Genomic DNA, 24,078 nt, shown 5'->3' with positions numbered 1-24,078 from the left:
GTTGTAAATGCTAAAAATGCAAATGTTAAGAAGTCACAAGAATATTTTCAAATCACCTCACAGAGACATTTACAGCAGAGATCCCTTCAAGTACATATTTAAATCATTTAAAGAACTAACAGAAAATTTTTACATTTCCCCCTTTATAGAGCATTGCTCATTTTGTATTTAAATATGAAAAAAGTGTTTTATTTTATTTATTTATTTTTTTACATTTAACATAGTTTATCACTTTAAGCATTCAATTCAGATATGGCAAAGTTATTAGCATCGTCAATGAATTTTATCACCCGTTAATGAGCAGATGAATAATAAAATTCATCATGTATTTTATGTATGAATATATATATATATGTAGAGCTTCTAATCCATTTATGAAACGTATGATGTCTTGAATGGGGATGGACGCAATAATTCAAGAAGAAATAATGCGCCACTTTCCACAAGCGTAATCATTTACATTAGCAAGTTTGTCATGAAATAATTATATTAGCACAACTTGAATTCGAATCTTTTTACTGCAATGCAGTCTTCTGTTTTAGCAATATAAAATTAACTTCCATAATAAAATGATAACGAGTAGCGAATTTATACATTTTGTGGTCTTGGAGAGGTAGGGCACAATGTGAGGTCTCTCTTTCAATAAACTGACGAATTTAAGTTCCCCATTTCAGGGGATTTTTAATTTAATCAATGTGAAAATTATTTATTTTAAATTTATGTTTTATTTTAATGACTATGAAAACATACATGTTTTTGTTCATTTACTTATTATGTCTTATGATTGTGCGGCACCTACATTCGAACACAGTATTATTTAAGCTGATGCTTAGTGTTTACAAATACGTCAATAATAAAGCGAATGTAATGAAACATTCAGGATCCAAGTCAATTATACTTGGTAAAATATTAATACCACTCTATAGCGGATAATATTCTTTTAATCGACCTGCTTGTGGCTCCTCTTAGCCCAGTGACCTTTTGCAGCTGGTTTGACCGTCTAGTTGGAAATCTGCAGCTGATGATAACCCATCTCTAGAATGAGTGGCTTCAAGAATTTTCATTGGTTTTGTTACTTAATTTGTTTCCTGTAATGTGAGTCCTTACTTTTGAAATAAAAAGATTTCGTTTTTTAAAATTGGAAAAAAACGCTGTGTTTTAGGAAATCGAAATGAAATTTAGAAAAAATGAATGTGATGGGAAGAGAGTGACAAAAAATGTTATAAAAAGGAGAGAAATAAGTTTACCTGTATCGCAAGATGGGCAGCATTCGTGGACAACTGGATTTGAACAATTCGTTGGAGGGCACTGCTTTGGCATGCACCGAATATTTCCTCCTTCACAAATACATACTTCACAAGGATTTTCTGTATCTGCAAATTTCTCACCTGGCTCATAAGTCTTGTTATTATAAAAACAACCTAGAATTTAGAGAAGAAAATCTTAATGTAAAGCAAACGGATTAGCATGGGCAAAAATTCATATTTTTTGTAATTAAAAGAAACCGCAAGTATGAGTGGTAAACATTCTCTCTTGCAAAACATTACCAAGTAATTTTTCCAATTTGCAATAAGTTTCTCTTTTGTGATATGACAACACATATATCACGAATGATGAGCATTAGTATTTAATTAAGTCATGATAAACTGGTAAGTATACAAAATTATTTCTTTTAAGTTTATTTCGGATAGCTGACTAACTAGAATAGAGACTGCAGATAGTAGTTAATAATCAATTACATTTCAGTCATTTGAATTTTCGTAAAATTAATATATATATATATATTTGTCCACTGATGTCTGTAACGCTGGGTGAAATTTAAAAATATCCTGCCCCTTTTATCTGTATCATTACCGCATAAGTAAATTTCAACTTCTTAGACGTCAAGCTGTTCAGCAGGACTTTTTTTATGTTTAAAGTAAGTGATTTATCACTGTGCGAATAAATGTAAGCATGAATAAATAATATTTATGCTGATTCACTATATTCTTTCTTCATGGGCCAAACTGAAGATTATTGTTGATATTTTCTTCCTGTATTTTCTTAAATTTGTATTCGGCATTGCATTTTGTTAGTGTATCGCTATTTGTTTCAATCCAACTGTAGTGGCTAGTTTTGATTTGAGCGTTCGTGAACATCATGAATAATGAAGATTCCATTACATAGGAACAAAACTGTTAACATTATTATATGTATTTAATTCTAAATTGTACTGTAAATAACAATTTTTTAAATTTTTTTAAGCTCTCTATCAATGCACATAAGATTTTCTACTACAGTTTTACTAAATTAAACTGTTACAATCAGATCTCAGTTGCTGTTAAAATAACAGCCCATTTAGAGACGGGCGCTTCTTCTAGTACTTAACATAAAGAACGTTGTATATTACATTAAAAAGAATTTTCACATTGATTTAAACAAACTGAAAAAATATTCGAGTGCCCAGATTAATGTACCAGCTAAATTCAACTGGTAAACTTATTTGTATAAGTTTAGAAAAGGAGTGCCGGGTCGTCATTCTTATCTCCTGACCAGCTATTATGAGCTCAGTCCCATAATAATTCTGATACATTTTTAAAACGGGAGATGCCAATCTAATTAAACTAAACTTACAAATGATATCATATTTTCCGTTCATAGCCCATTTATTTTGTAAATAAATTTTGCAATTTGCAAATCTATTTATTCAATAAATTCAAATATTAACAAATATTACTAAAAGGACAAGTTTCCGTTCATAATTGCAATTACTCGGTATTCTGAAGTTTATATTTACTTCCTTATAGTAATTAAAAGTATAGTATAGTACGTAATAATAATACCGAGTATATTAATTAATTAAAAGAGAAGAATGTAAGAAAATGAATTATAACAGACAGATTTATCTCAGCATAGATGTTGGTTAAATACTTGACACAGCATAAAATATTATTTTAAACTTCAATAAAGTAACGGTAATCAGAACGATTTGTGCAGTTGTTGCGGTTAACTTGTACAGAAGAATCTGACTGAAGTACTTTTTATTATTATTATTACAATTATTTTATTTTATTATTATTACAATTATTTTCAAAAATGCAACCAAAATTTTAATGATTCGAAGCGCAAGAGCTTCTGTTTCATAGAGAAAAATTGGAATATTTTTAAATATTTAATGTTAAAATGCGGTTTTACACCTGTTTATTCTACGCATGTTTATTTTTGACACATAAAGTTTAAAAACATTATGCTAAAACAAAATATTTATTGAATACATGTCTGGTCTAATCTCCTTTGCAGAAACAAAAATGTTATGGACAGAAAATTGAATTCCAAGCTAAAAAACAAATAATGCAAAAAGATATTAAGAAAAAATAAATGAATATATAGCATACATAAATAAATGTATAAGTTATATCTGTTTTATGAAACCCTAATATATATTTTTCAAGATGAAAATTGCCTTCATTTCATTTTGTAACGGTTAAAGTGCTTCGCGCTTTCGTGATAAGAGAAGACTACAAAGAAAGCCGAGTTTTTTAAAAAAAATTACGATAGGTCTAGATATTTCAAAACAATAGTATAACTGTTACTTTGCGCTATCGCAAATAAGATTGCGAAAATTCGTGAAGAAATACAGATAAGAAAATTTTGAAATTCCAGGCATTATATGTGATTGTTATTTGTATAAAAGCTGTATTTTTGTTAAAAGGATACATTAGACAAGCAAAAATGATTTTTTTTAAAAATCTTCAGATAAATAAAAAAATTATTCAACTAGATATTATGAAACGATAAAGAAAACAGTCTTAAAAATTAATCATTCCCTTTTCGTTATACACAATGTTATTATTATCTAATCACATTTTGTATTCATATTCTTAAATTATCAAGATATCAAGGTGAATAAATTCTTTTGCAACTTCAGCAAACTGAATTATAAAGTTTTGAATTCCATTATTTTAGACTATGTCGAAGTAGATTTGCCAATAAAAGGGAGATGTTTTGCCGCGAAGGATGTTGATTTTCTTAAAATAATGAAATTCAAAGTTTCATAAATCAGTTAGTTTTGATAGCAGAATGGAGCCTTTTTTAAATTAAAACATTGATCTGTTAAGAATATTTTACTCTGTATTACTAAAAGGACCGTAAAACTATATTAAATCGTGGATTTCGTAATTCTTTTCAGCAGCACATTGATTGTAATATAAAAAGTAATTGTTTACTTCGTGCAAAAATTAATCATACCTTCATTCAAGACATTATAAGGCTTTATATAAAGCCGTAAATAATCTATTTATGAATAAATTTTATTTCTAGATCAGTTTAAATTCTTTCTTTAAAAGATTTTTAGTTTTTTTTATTATTTTTTAGTTACACTCATGCCTTTTTTAAAGTAAAAATCACACAAAGCTCCTAATTTCCCGAATCAAAATATCAACTGCTAATAAATCAAAATCGATTAGAAGTTTCTGTTTAAGTTTTGTTTAATTTGCGATTTGCGAGATATGCCTTTTATTAAATTTGATTTGATTCTTTAATATAAAGATATCATTGAATATTTGGTTGATATCCATCTTATTTCCAGCAAAAAATATAAAGAAAAAATATATTGAAGGAAAAGAAATGCAATGATTTTTATATTTAAAACACTAAATTCAATTCATAATATGAGATGTTGCTAATTTTTGATACAGTTGCCGCTTTTTACATACCAGAATCACAAGTAGGACAACAATCCTTGATCACTGGGCTTGAACAATGAGCTGTAGCACAAGGTTTAGGCTTGCATTCTATATTTCCATCGTAACAAAAGCATAGATCACAATTATCTGCATTACTTGAAGGAACACTTTGTCCATTTTGAATGAGCTCACTTTTGTATAAACAATCTGTTAACAAATAACTATATTACAGGAAAATAATTGAAACATGTGAAAAAAAAAAGATCGTTCTGAAAGATCAAGCTGAAAAATCAAAATTACAATAAGAACATACATAATATTATTTTAAATTAAGACTTAGACAATATAATTTTTTCAGCAGTACATTTATTAATTCTAACAATCTAAAAAAAACTCTTTACGCCATCTAGAATCTCTTTCTGGCTGAAAGTATATGCCAAATTCTAACACTTAAGAAATTAGTCATTGGGACATTATTATTGTTTTTGACTAACGTTGGCTTTTTTAAAAATTTAATTTGAATTTGTTTATTTAAAGAAAGTGAATTTCTATAATGAACTTAAGATCGGATTCAGCTTCGGACAACTATTAACATTTAGATTAATAATGTAACTTGAATACTGTAAGTACATTTTGAAACCTTAAAACTAGTACAACGACATATTTGAATATTTAAAATATAAAACCGGAATAAATAGCTACAATATTTTCAATGGCTTCTTTTGAATGACATGATTTAGTTCTACATCCAAATTTTGTACTGACTGACAATCAGAAAGTTTATCACTTGAATATGAGACAGACAAGTTTTAAATATCTCTTGCATTCTAGTAAGCTTTAATTCGTGATATTTTCAGAAACTATAAAAAATTATCAATAACGAATAATACATATTAAAATTTTTTTTAAATACACGCATTTTTTTAATTGTTTCTTTCATACTTTTAAGATACATTTTTCGTGTTTCCTTACTTCCATTCAGTAAGGTTTTGTATCGACAGAATTTATTTATTTTGATCAATTACAAACATGAATCTTTTGGAGTTTTATGCACTTTCACGGTGATAGACAAATACGATATAAATAACGATAGGTAACTAACCTCTGCATATAGGACAGCAGCCGTCCATTGTCGGATATTTACAGTTTGCTGATGGACATTGCTTTTGTTTGCAGGTAACATTTCCACTTTGGCAAACACATTCCTGACAAGAATTGCTTGGATCTGGGAATACATGCCATTCTTTGTAAACAGATCCTTCAAATGAACACCCTTCTGAGCAAACTGAGCAACAGTTTGTTTGAACTGGGTGGGAGCATCGGACTACAGGACAATGCTGCTCGAAACAAGTTACCATACCATTCTGTTAAAAAAGAGCTTGTTAGTGCTAAAAAGAATCAAGTTTTTTTTTAACGAAAAGAAAAATAATTATATCATAACATTTTAAATTAAATAAAAGAAACTTAAAAGATATTCTGAAGATTTATTGACATAAATAAATCTGATGGTGGAAAACATAATTTTTTAAAACTTCTACAAGAGTAAAAATATTTTGTATATCATTTTTAAATATATAATAAAGTTTTGTACAACATACGAAAAAAGATAAAAGTCAAGGGTTTTTTTTAATTATAAGTGCTCTTACTTACCTGACAGCTACAAACTTCACAAGGGTTTTCGGGATGAGTGAAAACTGTTCCCGATTCATGAATTTCGTCATAGAAATGGCATTCTACGAAATGCGAAAATATTTTTGAAAATTTTTTATAAGAAACATGCACATATTAATTAAAATTTTTCAATGACCACATAAAAATAACTATAGATGTAATCATATTTACGTCAAAGATACATATTAATAAGAAATAAATATGAATGTTCTCAAAATAGAGGAAGAGTACTTTAATTCAATAGTAGGGGAGAGTGCTGTACTTTTAACCATTTCTGTTTGCGCTGGCAACAGGTGGCAAAATTTATAAGCTGTTGTGTTTGGTACACAAATGAACCAGTAATTAATTAATTTGTTGCTATTTCAAAGAACTGGATACTTTGACGAATAAAAATATTTATCGGATTTCATTACTATAAAGTATTACAAACATAGCACTCTTCCTCGTAGCCTTAATTTTTGACACAATTAAGAAATGATATAAATCTAAATATAGACAGACTAATAATCTTATTTTGTACAAACAAAACAAATATGAGGCAGAAAGGTTTCAATGATAGTAGATAATGATTAAAAGTAATGATAATCGTTTTTTCAAATTATGAAGTTCAGTAAATATTTTTCTCATTCATTAAATTAGCATAGTGAATATATTTTCAAATAAACGAAATTTTCTAAAACTACGAATTCTTGTAAATTACTCATTTTTATACGTACAAATTTGAGATTTCATCAAAAATAACTATATTATCATTTTACGAGACAAAAATTGTTTTTCTCATTTATGTTTGTTTTGATAATAAGTGTAAGCCAAAGGTACAACATCTCTGGTCAAAGGTACAATACTACGTTGTGCCTTTGACCAGAACGTAAGTTATGCTTAAAAAATAATTTAAATGTTAAAATTTTTTTAAATATGTAATAAATGCAAAACTAATCTGAGTTAAGATCAGCATTCGGAACAGAATTGTGGAAATGCATACAAAGTCAATATAAAGTTAGAACTGAAAATCAGTCAAGTGCAACACTCTCTCCTACTTACTCATTGACATGCGTACTTCACTTATTTACATAAGTATTTCATAAATAACCAAACAAGTTGACTTTTTCTTTAGGATGTTCATAAACTATATTTTTTTCTCCATTGTCTCTGGCTATAAATTTCTTTAAATATTTTTTATAATGAGAAATAAATGTTAATATATCATCAACAACAACAAAACACAATAATACAACTAAATATTGCTACTCATTTCAAAGAATATTTCTAAGCAACGCTATTCTGGCATCGATAACCATTAGGTAAAGACAGAACGGACTACCAAGAATAGACGGATTTCAGATTAGATACATGAGGAAGTTGCCTAGTATTCAGACTAGATACATTAGGCAGTTGGCTTGATTGGCGAGAGGAAGTAATAGGCAAATCTATTGAGAAAATTTTATTAACCTGTTGCCAAATAAATAAATTTGTAAATATACAAATTCAATGAATTTTAAAATATGAATTGTTCTTAAATATAAAATAGTAGTTGTAAATAATTACAAAATATTATTTCTAAGTATCAATAATCAGGTTCCTGTGTGTATCACTATCTCCACTTTGTTATTACAGTACTTACAAATACCAAGAGTCTGTTTCAATAATATTGTTTACAAACATAAATGCAATTATAATTAGCAATAATAGAGACATTTTCATTTAGTAACTAAAATAAATCGTTAACACGCTGATTGAGGTAAAAATGTTTTGAAATATGAAAATGAGCTCGTAAGTTTATTAAAAGAGGAGAATCATAATGTGCATTGCTTAGAACCGTTGAATGCATAAATCTGTGACTGTTGCGAAATAATTTATGTGAAGAAGAGAAATTTGTAAAAAATATACATTTTTATCTTACAGGTTTATTTTATGAAAAGTTTATAACGATTATTGCCTCTTACGGTAAGTATCAAAACGTTTCTATTCCTCCTCAAAACAGCAACCAGTGCTTCTGGTGCATAGACGAATCCTGTCTTGATTTGATAAGCATGTTGTTCTTAAGTCCTTCGAATACAATTTCAAAATGTATTTCATTGAAACTCGAGCTATTTACTACGGGCCACTACTAGATGCAAAGCGCGTAATTCCTTTTTTTAGAAAGAAACAGAAATCGCATGGAGGAAGCTTAGGCTGTAGAATGGATGCAGGAATACAGTGATATCTTCTGCTCCTAGAGTGTAAAAATCGACACAGGTTTTTTTACATGATTGCTAAGTTTGGACTACAGATGAAACGCGTTTGGCTTGTTAAGCCTTTTATATAACGAGTTGAATTACTTTAGTATATTGCTTGGTGGAATTTTTCGGAAATAACGAGACCTGGACTGCTGTTTTGGAACGATTTATCTATAATATATATATAAACTCGATATAGAATTATACATAAAGATATAATAATTTAGATGCAAAATATATACTTTTTAATAATGCTTAATTTCATAAATCTCATTTATATTGTTTCATTGTCATATTAAATTCACGTTTTTCCTTCACACAGGAAGATGTTTTTGTCAGTAAGTAAATCTCGCCCAAAAATCTTAATTATTGTTTATTACTATATTTTCTTCCCTGTTTCTACAGAATTATACTGATAAATCTTATCAATGCAAAATGTTTTATAAAGTAACACGCATGTGACATATCTATTAAAGGACAGTGGAAATAAATTATTTCTATTAATTTTAATTTTATCCAAGCATTGAATAAGATTCATATGTCAAGTACCTGCTCCCATTTCATTGCAACCAGAATTCATAACGTCAACACAGCCACCATCTGAGCAACCTCTCTTCTGACAAACAACTTCAGGATACTGACAATAGCATTCATTGCAATTATCGTCCGGGTCTTGGAAAGTGTCTCCATCTTTGTAGAAGCTTCCTTTGAACATGCAATCTGAAAAAGAGAGTGCAATTGTTTTACTGTAGTATATTAAGGACAAATATTTGAATTTTTTTAAAAATTATCACAAAAGAAAACATTATAATAATTACTGGTAATACTGGTAAATTCCTATCTGTTTGTCACTGAATAAAAATATGATTAAGAACATGTCGAAAAAGAATAATAATCATTGCTACATTAATGAACTAATAAATGACTGGCTTTATTCTTTTATATTTATAGTAACAGTGCAAATTATTTATCTGTTTTACAGAAAACAGCTTCGAAACTCTTATTAATGTTACATATGAGACGTTGACGTAAGTCAAACAGAAATCGTTCTTTACTTATTGTTATATGGCAACCATCAATCGCTAGCAAATCGCCGGACAAACGTTTCAGACAACTTTATTAAATTTTTTCCAGATGTACTTATTTCAACACTTCTTTTAGGTAATTAATGGGGCTTCAAAATGTAATTAGAAATATTCGGAAGAGGGCTTACCGAAACCTCCATTTAATTAAAGGAAAGAAGATGTAAAAGAGAAAAATATGATTCAAACAGAAAATTTAATCAAGCTCAAAAATAGGCTCAATCATCGACAGATAGTTTCCATGGGTAAGTAATCTCTATTACTTTCCCATGGAAACTAATGTTAACAACTTTATAAATTGTTAGCTCACAAAAATATTTTTGTATCATTTTAAAACTCAAAAAAATATGCATTTTTGAAGATATTAATTTTATTTCGATACATTTTTTCTTTATTTTTAATAATTTATTTAAATTTAATTTCATAATCCCTTATAATGTTTTAGGTGTTACATGAAATTCAAATTCATTCATCAAATCACTCAACAGCATGCTTTTACCAATGTTAAAATTAAGATAAAAAAAAATTTCTTCATTTGGACCTATCTTCGAAAAAGAAATTTCACTTCAGCTTTCATTTCGTAGCATAAACATTTTTTATATGCACGCGCCATAATTTGAAGTAGACTGATTCAATTAAACCCAAGATTCTCAATCATATTGAAGGAAAAAAAAAGAAAAAAAAAAAGGTGATATTTTAAAAAACAAAATGTTTTCCGTAGTAATAGTTTAACAGTCTAAAGAGTCAATAAACTGGGCATACAAATTGGTCCCCAAAAGAGACCAGCGATTCAAAAATAACCGCTGAACTGTAAATTCTGACTTCCTTAAAAATGAAAACATGATTTTGTTCTAGAAACACAATTATAGATATTAGTCTTACGTCATCATTCAGTCCCGCATATTTATAACAAAGCCCACAAGAACCCAATTATAAGAAGCTATCAGTTCCATTATAATAAAAAAAAAAACTTCAAGCAAGCAGCATTATCTGCGTGCCATCGCCTCTTTATTTAGCAAAGACTAGAAAAGGGTCATAAAGACCCTTATTGCTTACGAGATAGTTCCTATTCGTCATAATAGAAAAGCCAAAACATAAAAATTTAATTTGTTATCAAAAGGTACTTCAACAATCGATTGTCTTCAATTTGAAATAGTTAAAAATAGATGTTTATATTTAGATAAAACGAATTCGATTACATAGCTCTATTTACACAACAAATCTTACAGTTAGAATCATGTTCTTTACTAGAAAAATACGAATTAACAATATAAAAGAAATTAATTACCTCGACAAATGGGACAACATTCTCCCTCCATATATATTGGATTTTCACATTCCACTGGAGGACAAGGAGATTGTTGGCATGAAACAGCTCCACTTTCACATTGGCAACTTCGGCATGGATTGAGTGGATCACTAAAGGAAACGTGGTTGATGTAGTTCTTATCTCCGTAAGAGCAACCTAAAAATATAAAAATAAGCATACAAATTTATTAATTTAACCTCGAAAATATTATTCAAAATATTAATTTATAAATTTTTTAATGATTAGACATTTACATGAACACCTATTTCATTATTTTATAGACATTCTGTTTTCTTAAGAAATGCAACGAAACTGACAAAATAACTGAGAAAATCTTCAAACAACGTTTCACAAGTATCTTTTAATGTAAAAATAAAGCTTCCGTTAATCATTTCATAGTTGTTTAGACTCTAAGATTCAAAATATATAGCAAAGTGCATCTGCTTTAGTTTAAATGTGTTAATCATAAGCTTTAGATTCTGAAAGAAACAGACAGAGAAGACAAATCCATAAGAACTTCAGCAATTATCTCATCAATTTTTAATACATAAACGTACAATAAAAGAAAATTAAATTTTTATTTTTGAATTAATTTTTGATGTCATCTCTTAAAAATAGACAGTTTATTTATTTTTTTCAAGCATATAGACGAGAAGATATAAACGCGAAGAGTGAATTCCAAATTGCAACTCAAAATTCATAAGTTTAATTTCCACATTCTTCTCATAAAGCAAAAAATACCACATTAAAAAAAAAAATGCAGCAATTATCATTGCCCACAAAGATGGCTCATTAGCTCAAAAACGAGCAGCGGTGGAAAAAAAATATTTCTCAAGAGAATACAATTGGAGTATAATTTTCAAAATCTTTACCTTTCAGTTGCCTAATATTTGTTTTTGTATTTATTTGAACTGTATTTTAGAAAAATGCGGCGTATCTTTTTTAGATGAGTGATTTCTAATAAAAGAAAATAAATATTATGCATTAAACTAGCTTCGTTTTCATCCAGTCGCCGTGGTTGCGCAACCATGACCGAATCCCCTCCCTCCAGAAAAAAGTAAAAAAGCAGAAGAGAGAGAGAGAGAAAGGAGGGAGGGGGAAATCAAGCGAGCGAAAACGGACCTTAGGTAGGAATCAGGAAATAAATAAATAAGCAAATAACTGAGTAGAGGAAAAATAAAGGAAATTCGAATCTCTAATTTGTGGCATCATAGCTTGTTGTATCTTAACTTTAAAAATTTACTCTAAATCTTAGATACGAAAACGTGCACACACACACACACACACACACACACACACACACACACACACACACACACACACACACACACACAAATATGTATCACATCGATACAACGCAAATGTCTGTAAAAGTCGTAGTTACAACAATGAAAAGCTACTCTAAAAAAAAATTCCTAAAAATGCATACAAAAATTTCTTAAAATGAGAGGGAAAATTATGCGAGGACAAAATTGTTATTACGGAAAAGTTAATTTTTTTAAGTTTGTGATAATAGGCTTCGAAATTATAAGAAAAAACGTTAAAATTTCGATTAGTTTATAAAAATCTAATTTAAATTTTGAAACTTCTTTTTTTAATAATCATCTACTATTATTATCTATTTCTATTCTATTTCATTCTATTTCTATTTCATTATCTATTTCTGAGCGTAGAAAAGAAAGCAAAAATATTAATAATGGAAATAAAAGATTTTAATATAAAATATAATTGTAGTTGGTACGGCAGCTCTATATCCTTAATGTACAAGTGAACACTGGTTGGACCACATATTAATGAATATTTCTTACCATCACACGACTCACAGCAGTGTCCAAACTGTGGATTTGGGCATTCCGTATTTAGACAAAGAACAGGATGACAACTGGCCATTCCATCAACACATACGCATTCACTGCAGGGATTATCAGGATCCAAAAAATTTTCCCAAGCGTCATACACTTTCCCACCGTGGCGGCATTTCACATCTGGAACACATATAGGACAACAAATTCCTTTCAGTTCTTCAGGATGCATGCACGGCAGTGGATCACAAAGAATAGTGTCGCAGGATACGGTTCCATTCTAAATGGGTTTTGAAAAAGCGACATCAGTTGAAAGTTGCAATTTGAGTTAGCAGAACTATGCGTTATATTATTTGATTACATAAAAAAATAAATATAAGTGAATGTATTTTCGAAGTATGAAGAGGTCGTTTTGAATTTTTGATTTTCACTCTAATATGCCAGAAAGTAAATTGTAAAATATATTTATTTATATAAGTTTTATTGGGAATATCTGTAATGATTCTTCGTTCCATTATATTCCACAACTTTTGTAATTCTAAAAAAATGCTTTGGTATTTTAATAAAAGAAAATTTTATTGCAATCCTCAAAAAACCCGAACTCGAGATTTCGACGGATCTCCACGTTTCAGACTTCTCCGAGTCCGAAAAACATTTTTTCCTTTATGTCTGCGTATCCATCTGTAAACACAATAACTCAAAAACGTTTTGAGCTAGATGGCTGAAGTTTAGTATCAGGAATTATGACCGAATTTGTAGATTTCTATCAAATTTTGACGGAAATTTATTCGCAGGAGTCTGTCTGGGTGGCTGTTTGAGTACAAATGAACGGGATAACTACAAGACGCAAAGAGCTACGTAGGTAAAATTTAATGTATAAGTTTAACATACAAAATGTATATTCTTATTAAAATCTACCAAAAGGGTTGACCGCCTATATGTTTGCACTTACGCATGCATTTAAAGGTAATAACTCATAAACTAAATGACTTAAATCAATGAACTCCGGTATGTTATCTTGACTGTAACTGTAGTTTCGCGTCAAATTTTTGTATAAATCTCTCGGTAAAACGGGGTTTAAAATAAATATTCTTGCCATAAATTCTGTAAAAATGCTAGATTCAAGTCAAAGATTTATATCCCGCAACTATAATTCACCAATGCAGTGCAAGGTATTCGCGGCCTTACCCCAGAGCCAAAAATTTATGCGGTGAAAAGGAGATAAGATCTTTGTAGGATAGTGTGCGAGAAAGTTTCGGAGAGACCACTCATGCTCCTTCTGAAGATTTTTCAATGGTTGGGAGGCAACTTCAAGTGATGATATGCATCCATATGCAAGCTATGCCCCAAAATCACATGAATAAATTACAGAGAAAAATGCTTTTCGCTTGATGTTTGAAAATAGTGAATTAACCTTCTGACTTCTGACTTTTTAAATCACTGTTTGAATGCAATAACTCCAAATAATTTCAAATATTTCTAAGCGAAAGGAGTTGTTAGTATAAACTCGCCGATAAAAGCCTGATAGAAATCGAATTTATGATAGCAAAATATAATCCCATGTTCATATTTTGCTAATCGCATGAAAATCGAGGGATGCAGCAGAAAGTAGACTGACATCCAATCCACGGAAACTGCGGGATATGTCAATGGTGGGTTGTGTAAAAAAAAGCTTTAATAAAGAATTTGGCCGGGAGCATTGTGCAGTTGAGCTTCTCGACAAAAAGGTTAAAACCTAAATGTCATGCATGCACAGTAGGATTAAGCCCTCAAGGGTATTCAGGGTCAGATTAAGCCATTTAGGTAATGTTAGTCCCCAGTTTCCCTTTTCCCTTTCTCTACTTCAAAGTCAGATTTTTTTTAAATATTTTTTTTATTGATTTTAGCTTTAAGATCTACTGGCTGATATAACCGCCGTTGATCGGGATTAAAAGGCTTTCAAGTCTAATATTTTAATGTAGAAACTATTTTACTTTAAAGTATTATGATACACAAAATCCTTTTATCGTTTGAAGTATTTTTTAATAAAATAAGAGCGTAATTTAGCCAAGTGATTTTTAAAAGCTGCCGATAGTTCATTGCCTCCATATGTTTTTAAAATTTGTTATATAAGTACTTCAAATATTATTCATAAATGCTGAAGGTTCTAATGAACGCTTTGAGACAATTAGTAGATAGTTAATTTCCCATTAAGAAAAAACATAAAATAAACCAACCCATTAGTTGTTTCTGATATAAATTACTAATCGTCTACTTTTAATTTACATTTATTATTACATTCATTAACTACTACTACTATTAGTTCATTAACTACTACTACTATTAGTTCATTAACTACTACTACTATTAGTTCATTAACTACTACTACTATTAGTTCATTAACTACATTTAATGTTGTTAACTACATTTAATGTTCTTCTACAATTTTGCTAATGTGAACTTGTGTTTTTTTTTTGGCATCGTTAAATCACTGCGCAAAATTTCTCACTACTATAACGATCTATAGTCTTCTCAATTATAATATTTCTTATTTATTACATCATAGAAGACACAGGTAAAGATGATAGAAGAGTGTAATAGAAGTATATATTAAACTAACTAAATAAGTTTTAGAATTCTTTTAAAACGAAACGTTACTTTTATATCTAAACATCCAGTAATATCAAAAAATAAATGTAAGGTAGTTAATAAATAGCCAAGCAACGGAGTACCTATAAATCTTCTTATTTTAAAATCGTCTGCATTAATTCAATTATTAAATTTTGAAAAATTAATAAAAACTGAAGAAAAAATTCCATTGAAATGAAATTAACCCTTTAAAGGGCCATTTTTTCTAGTCATATTATGTTAAAATATTTTTAGGCTTGAAATTAGAATAAGAAAAGCGATTCATTTAGCTTATTAGATAAATTTAATTTGATTAATTAATTAATTTGGTTAATTAATAATTAAGTAACAAATCTAGACACATCATTTTGTGTGAGATAAAGAACTGAAGTATCTTAGTTTCTGTTTTACTAAAAAAATTTGTCAGAACTTATGCCAAATTACATAATTTCATACAAAGATTGATAAATTTGGTTGGAAGCATACTTTCCACGGCTCTAGAAAGGGTTAACATCATTAAAAAGCTAAAATTTTGTATATTCAATTGGTTATCTTAAAATATTTTGTGGAATAATTTTTTTTCAGAATTAACGCTGAGAAATAGAAATTATTGTTACTATCTAATTAATATTTAATTCATTTTTCTTTTTGAAATGTTGAAAGTATTCTTTCTCTTGGCTTACATAATAAGTGTGCAAAATTTGGCTGATTTCGATCCAATTGTTTAGGAGGAGATATGGGATATAATACATACATTCATTGTCACGATGACTTTTATTTATATTAAAATAATAACAGTTTAAATTTCAAATGTTGAGAAATTGTAAGAATAAAACATCTAATTTTGAGTCACCTGCAAAAATAATTTCAATATCTTGAGTATAAAAAAAATTCAAAATTTAAATTTAAAAGTAATTTTAAACAAAATAGTAAAAAATGTGATAAATTTTTTAGCGGAATTTAATTACTATTTATATGTATAATCGGACATTTTTTAATTATAAAACATCATATCTTATATTTATAACAACATGATTAAGATATACAGAAGGTAAATTAGGAACGTTGTTAGAATAATTTTCCAAAAGTTAAATGATACCCGATTCCAGCTAGAATAAGTTCGAGTGAATGTCCTTTGTAAATTAAATTAAGGCAAAAACTTCAATTACTCTGAAAATGCCACAAAAAATAAATATCCAGGCCTGGGATACCTACGCATTTCTCTACTTTAACAATTTAAAAATCCAATTCTCCTCACAAAACTATATTACACATATTTATATTTCTCATTAATCTATAAAGAATTATTGGTTATATTTTAGATCAAGAAAGACATTTTTACCTCACACCTGCATACTTGACATGGATCCTCTTCATGCGTAAATTCTTGACCATTTCTGTATAGTCTATGCGTAAATTCGCAGTGTTCACATTCAGGACAGCAAACTCCAAAAGGAGCAGCTGGATGTTGGCAATGTGTAGTTGGACAATCTGCACGTCGACATTGAACCATGGAATCCTATAAAATAAAAAAATAATATGGTATAAAGAATTGCTATTGGATAATGTAATTTTTTTTATTATCATGTATACAAAGTACGGAAAGAAAAACTGTCAAAAATATGAAACTTATTTCGCATTGAACACAAAAATGTAGTTATATAGAGGAAACGGGGGTAAAATAAATGATGTTAACGGTTGGCCAATTTTAATAAATTCAGTTTTTGAGGGTAATTGTTTTTCTTTGCATATATTATTAAAATGACTTTTTCCTTATTATATCTAGTCTCAGAAATTCTTATTTTTATATAATTGATATTATTTTGTCGAATTTGATAAAAGTTGAATATGTGTTTATTCTAAGAAAATGTAAGCAAAATGGTCTCCATTATGGTGCGGCCCATACATCTATCACCTACGATGGGTATAACCCGACATCAGTATGGAGGTAACTCAACCCCTCACCATTATTATACTCACTGGGTAAGCGATAATTTGCTTACTTATATGGAAATATATATATATATTTGAGGTGTCACCCCCAATGGGATAATCTGTCAAAGGAAAGTAATGACTCTGCCTATATTTGTGAATACGGTGACGTAAGAACACAACGAATTATATGGATGAAATTTGGTATATAATGTTATCATCAGTATTGTAGATATGTATTGAATTTTGGACCAAATATGTCAAAGATGTGACAATTTGTTAGTTTGTATATTCGCATGTATAAGATTACAGTAACTCAGTAAACGCAATAATTTAGGTAAGTATAATTTGATAAATAGTCTTGAGGTTAAAATTGTAAATCTGTATTAATACAAAGTCTATTCGATCCAAAAGTCGTCCAAAATGCATAGTCAGTCTCCATTATTATAATATGAAGCACAAAACACGGCATGCTGAATCACTATTCTCGGAAATCGGGTGAGGGGGCATTCATGTCTGCGATAATTTGTCGTTTCCCTTCCTATAGTACCCAACTCCCCTACACATTCAAAAGATATAAGAGGAAGAAAGAGAGCATAAAAGAAGGTGCTAAATTCTATAAATATACAGAAGTCGAGGGGAGATGCTCCTGCTAGTTTCTAGGCTAAATAATATCTATCTTGTCTTCTTCAACCAAATGTCCTTAAATTTTTGAAAATTACCCGAGCAATTAATTGGTAATTTACCTTGCAAGTACAAATATTGCACTCATTTTCAGGTGACAACCAAACTTCGCCTTCTTGATAAATCTTCTCTTTGTTGTTTCCATCCACACAATATTCGACACATTCTTCGCAGCATTTATTTCCGATCTTCTGAGGATTCCGACAACTGAGCTTTGGACATTGCTGTTGAAAACATCGGACATTCCCGTTCTATAAAAAGAAAACATAGACTAATATTTCAGATGGATTAGAAGTTTAGTGGGCAAAAAAGTATCGACCTATTTTGTAACTCACTATAATATAAATTTATACACATTCATTTCTGAAATTTTAATGAACTATTTAAATATTTAAAATTATTTGATTAATTTCATATTTATTCATTTAAAGTGGTGAAGAAATACTTTCGATAATAGAGATTTCAAATCATAATATAAAAGGCTACAAAATGAGAAAAAAAAACACAAAGAAAACGCGATAGAGACTAGTACACTAGTATGGGCTGAAATCTATAATGAATTTTAAAGGAGGGATTTTTTATTTAAAGTCATTAACATACGCTTCTCTATTTAAATAATTATATACACACCATGTTGAAATCATTTATATTCTTTTAACAAAAGCATTGCTTCAAAATATATAATATCTTAACATTATCTACAAAAAGAAATAAGTTCATATGATTTTTGAAGGCTTTGTTAAGAAATTAGTTTTTCCATCAAGCCATATCAGGCCATTTCTTCTGATCAAGATTAGGTAAGAAAATCAGAATATGGTAATTATTTATTCATTATGTCGTCCAAAAAATATATATTTTAATTATTTTTTTCAAAAAATAAGAAGTTAATTCGCAATAATTATATTCCCATATTTAGCTCTTTATAATTTCTTGTTTCTATTTTCAAGTTTCCATTTCTGCTTTATTTGCTGTTCAAATTACAGTGTCTTTAGAAATGCCAGTTATGATTAACTTTTTAAATAAGTATAATGTTTACACAGCTACAATGAAGGACAGCTTATCATATATTGACTTATTTAATAACATTCTACTGAATATTGTTGATACTTTTTGTTAAAGCAGATTAATAATTCAATCACAATGAAAATTACTAATGTATTGGTTTGAATATTTATTTGTAAGCCATACTTTCTTCGCAGGAATACTTTGCAAACTGAAATACATAAAATAATAAAGACTAAAATTCCCCTTTTTTTTTTCAATTTTTGGTTAACTCTTTTCTAAGATTATAATATTCCATATATAGAATGTTTATATTCGTATGCATAAAATTAACAAAATTTAAAGGATCTTATTAATGCCAGATCAAAGGATTTCTGAAAATTGTCCCCATAGAATTTCTTTACTTATATTATATAAACAGATATAATTTTTTTTTCAGAAATGGTACTATTGTTTATCGACGAGAAACAGAAATGACTCCTCTTAAATTTACATTAACGTGTGATAACAGCTCGGCAATTAATGAACCGGGAAAAAAAAGGAAATTGTGCTAAAAGCATAAAATTTACAAGATTATGATTTTAATGAAATGCTCAGATTAAAGTAATCTATTTATGTAACTTACTCATTTTTAATAGAATTTACTTACTGAACATTCGCACTGCAAGCAAGGCTCATCTGGATTTGGTGTGAAGCGCTCTCTGTTTTTATAATCTTTATTTTCATATTCACAACCTAACAGTAAAAAAAAAAAAAAAAAAAAAAACACGCTATCAATACATAATTTTCGAATGCTTTGTTTTGAAACGAATCGTGCACTTATAACTGCAAGTAAAATATTTTATTGACACTTACCGTCGCATACTGGACAGCACTGACCGGGAAGTTTAATGGGATTCGTGCACTGAGGATTGCAGCGATCATTCCGTCGTTCACAGTATACAGCACCTTTCTTTAAAGGAAAGAAAGTTCATTGAATCTAATTGATAAACTTAAGATTTTTAGAATAAAATAAAATTTTGAAGTATTTTATACACATAATATAACAAAGCCTGTTTAAACTCAATAGTTTCTACCCAGGAGATGTACTATTTTAACGTGTCTTTTAAAAGAAAAGAAAGAAGCTACAAATTTCTATGCATACATCTTTATGAAATGACCTTGAATAAATTTCTAAAAATCCGTTGAATGTTACTAGTATAGTATCCAAGGTGTCATCGGTTTTAGATTTCCATGTGGTCACAACTGAGGATGGTGGTGGTGGGGAGTTGATAATATGTATTTGTTACTTCTGAGCTCATCATGGTTCATTGCATATTAAAACAGATAACATACCTATGAAACCCTAACTAATGAACTAAACGCAAGGACATGGCGAAGAGGGAGAGACTGAGGGGAGTCTCCCACCCAAAATTTTTTACTGAATTGACAGTTTAGTCATTAGTTGGCAATATTTGAAGGGATTATATATTCAATCAAGAATCTCTGACCTGACCTAATGAAGTTCGGAGGGAGAAAAGCAGGTCGCCTCAACACAAGAATAAAGGTAAGAAATAAATAACAATAGTAAGAAATAAATAACAATAGTAAGAAATAAATAACAATAGTAAGAAATAAATGAAGTAAAAATAAATAAAATAAAAATAAAATATAAATAATGTCAAATAAAATACAAATAAAAACAAAGAAAATAAATACATAAACAAAGTAAGAAATAACAACATATATGCAACAGAAGAAAATAAATAATTTTGAAAAATAATGAAATTAATAATTTTAAATAATTTTAATATAATTAAATATTAACAATTTTAAATTAAATAATGAAATAAATTTAGATAAAAGGTTTAAAAATATATAAAAACAAGTAAATAATACGAATAAATAAGTCGTAGGTGGATTTAGAGAGGTTGAGCCACTTGATTGATTCTAGTTGCCATGGCAAAGTGAACAATTGCTATAGCGTATTTACGGAATGAACACAAGTCTTTTGATGTCAACAGTTTTCTAGCTGCAAGGCTCTCTTATTTTCCCAGATGGGACATTCCAAAAGAGCATTTTTAATTCAATTTTCTATGTGCCAAAAGTACATGTTACTGGTTTATTGAAAAGTCTGGCTTGACATTTTCTAAATATTCCAATATTTGAGAGGAATATCAAATATGACATTTTATTCTTCACGTCAGCGACATGAAAACGGTGATCACAGTACAGAAAGAAAGGGTGTGACACTTTATTTCTCTAGTCGGTATTTTTGCGAAATATGTACTGACATTTTATTCAATTAATTTGAGAATCAAAAGAAATATTTGTTGTCTCTACAAACGCAGCAAAACTATGTTTGCTGGGCAAAGAAAATGCAAATTATGCTTCATGTGAATGCACACCTCGTATTCCAAATACCTCCAAAATAACTTTTTAATCGTAGGTTTAAAAATATGTTATTTTTATACAGATGAACAGATAATCTGTATTTTTATTTTAAATTCCAGTCGATTTTCTCTCGCCGGCAAATATCAAATCGCATAATCAACGCGATTAGTCGGCAAATGGTTATAATGCTAAAGTCGTAGAATTCTAGAAAATAACTGCATGAAGATTTGTATTCTTAACGAGGGAACAAGTACTGAACAAAAGCAGTCAATAATTTTTTTAAATAAATGATACATAATTTTTATTAAATACATTCTTGTTGTCTATAAACTCTTAACAATTTTTTTGAATTGTATATTCACGAGCTTTTGGTTATTAAACTTTAGTCCGAAAATAACAAAAATGGCTTAGTACCAGATTTAATATAAGTTAGGAACACAAAGAAAAAGTTAATATTGTAATTAATGTAATAAAATCGCCCAATAAGTTGGATTACTGATACTCTAAACATCGGTTTTGGAAGGTGTCTTAAGTGGAGATGTTTATTTTATGTTTTTAATGCTTATTTTACTCAGATTTTTGAATAGTTATCTAGATATTTTTCAAATTCTTTAAATTATTCAAAAAATACTTTTTGTGATGATACTTTGCTAACTCAAAAAATTTCAATTAAATTCGTTGATAATTAGATTTCTTTCCTTTAATCCCTTGAATACTCTATTAAAAGAATGTTAAAATATTATCTATAGTTACAATATATTTTGGTTAATTTAATATATAATTTAAAAATCAATTCTGCATAATCTTTATTATTTAAATACAAAAACAACACAGAGTCTTCATTGTTTGAAAGTGAACTTTTTAAAAATTCCTTTATTCACTCAAAAGATCGCAGTTAATTTTTATCGAGAAAAAAATTCAATGATAAGAATATAGCTTCTGTCAAATTTAAATTTTTTTCTCTTTTATTTTAAATATTACTAACTTTAAAATGCATTTTTACCTGTACTGTATTAACAAGAAAGGTGTATTGAATTAAAAAGCTACATACTTTTGAACTTGTAATTTTTTTGTATTTTATGGAAAAATACACTAAAGACACACTCGTGAAAACTTTATTATGTCTGCACAGTGAATGTAATCAAATAAAATACATATATATCACCAAAAGATGATAAAATAATTAGAATACTTACTATGATTCAAATAAACTTATTTTCGATCAATATTTGAACCCGTTCAAAACTTATTTTGCCACTTTAAGCAAAGAAAAATAACTGTTTCACGAAATCGGTAACATCAATAGTAGAATCTTATTTCCGAAATTTTTTCGAAAGACTTTTACTTTTCTACTTTTTAAATTACTCTTTAACTACTTTTTAAATTAAAAATGCTAAGGCATTCAATAAAAAGTACTTACATTCTAAATATTTCATAAATAGCAATTAAATTATAAAATTCTCTATCTGTAATTGTCAAAATTGTTTATATCATTCTAATAATATCTTTATCAAAAATGCATTGAAGTTGATTTCCAACAATATTCGGACGAATTTAAACGGTGGAAGTTTAATTATTTAAACTTGTACTGTTCTTTAAAAGACATAATGATACATTTGATATTCATGATGGCAACAAATTGTCTCAATTAACGTTTTTTGGAATAAAGTTATAAACCGTTATTTTTGGTACTTATTGCAGTTTAAGATTTTTTCCCACTATTGATTTTTCTCAAGACGCTTCAAGCTTTTAATATCACTGCTCTCTCATTGCTAGATTTTTCACGAAGTATAATTGTCCGATTTTTATTTTTAAATAATCGAAAATGACAAACTATATCTCACAGTATGCATGGATTTTTTTTTTTACTTTCTAGTATAACAAATATACAAAGAGAAGTATTGTAATCGTCAAAAACATTAAAACTTGCGATTTTAACGAATCTCCGCGTTTAGAGGCCCCTTAATTAAAAAAAAAAAAGAAATTTTTGCATTATATTTGTCCATTAGTCTGTTTGTCTGTTTCAAAACTCAAAATGCTTCGAGCTAGGCATATGAAATTAAGTGCATGGTTTTAACAACACATTTTTGAATTTCTGTCAAATTGTGAGCGAAATCCATTCAGAAGAAGTCTATCTGTCTGATGTTTCGAGTACTAGTGAACTCGATAACAGTAAAACTCAGAGAGTTAAATGAATAAAATTTGGTATACCGATTTAACATCTAAAGTGTAGATGTCTGTCAAATTTGTAACCAAACAGTAAAGAGAGTGATTTTCTGTCTGTCTCTACTTTCACAATCATGTAAAATAACTAAAGAAATGATTTAATTACATCAAATTTAATATGTGATTTTGTGACTATAATTGTTTTATGTCAAATCTTATTTTAAATCAGTTGGAAAGAAGTGACTAAAACACAAATTTGATTTTAGGGTAATATTAACTACATGTCAGAGATTAATCGCCAAGAATCATGTAATAAATTCAGTAAAAATACTACATTCACTCCAAATATCAATATATCGTAACTATTATCCTGCGATCTTATATGAGGTCCAAAATTTTTTAGGGGTAATGGTGATAATATCTTAATTAGAAAGTGTGCGAGAAAGTTTGGGAAAGACCACTCCCGTTTTAATTAAACGTCATAAAAATATTTGTTTTTTAAGCTAACAATATCCATTATTAGAGTCGTCATTTTTCACCCCCCCCCCCCCTTAGAATGAGTCGTTGACT

The 24,078-nt window shown here is 28.6% G+C and overlaps 1 protein-coding gene across 1 annotated transcript in view; it reads right to left on the bottom strand.

Moving 5' to 3' along the window:
• Positions 1 to 24,078, bottom strand: part of LOC129958363 (zonadhesin-like) — a 211,230-nt gene that overhangs the window by 35,025 nt on the left and 152,127 nt on the right. The window contains exons 32-42 of the mRNA XM_056070797.1: positions 19,825 to 19,921; positions 19,619 to 19,704; positions 18,030 to 18,218; positions 16,694 to 16,870; positions 12,751 to 13,024; positions 10,922 to 11,098; positions 9,101 to 9,271; positions 6,315 to 6,397; positions 5,767 to 6,028; positions 4,695 to 4,871; positions 1,248 to 1,421 (exon numbers count right to left, since the gene is read on the bottom strand). Coding sequence (XP_055926772.1) covers positions 1,248 to 1,421; positions 4,695 to 4,871; positions 5,767 to 6,028; positions 6,315 to 6,397; positions 9,101 to 9,271; positions 10,922 to 11,098; positions 12,751 to 13,024; positions 16,694 to 16,870; positions 18,030 to 18,218; positions 19,619 to 19,704; positions 19,825 to 19,921 — 1,867 coding nt within the window. The remainder of the gene's footprint in view (positions 1 to 1,247; positions 1,422 to 4,694; positions 4,872 to 5,766; positions 6,029 to 6,314; positions 6,398 to 9,100; positions 9,272 to 10,921; positions 11,099 to 12,750; positions 13,025 to 16,693; positions 16,871 to 18,029; positions 18,219 to 19,618; positions 19,705 to 19,824; positions 19,922 to 24,078) is intronic.

The sequence above is a fragment of the Argiope bruennichi genome, chromosome X1 (assembly GCF_947563725.1).
Source record: "Argiope bruennichi chromosome X1, qqArgBrue1.1, whole genome shotgun sequence".
Lineage (NCBI taxonomy): Eukaryota > Metazoa > Arthropoda > Arachnida > Araneae > Araneidae > Argiope > Argiope bruennichi.
The sequence above is the reverse complement of the archived record's forward strand: the minus strand, read 5'-3'. Positions and strand labels throughout refer to the sequence as shown.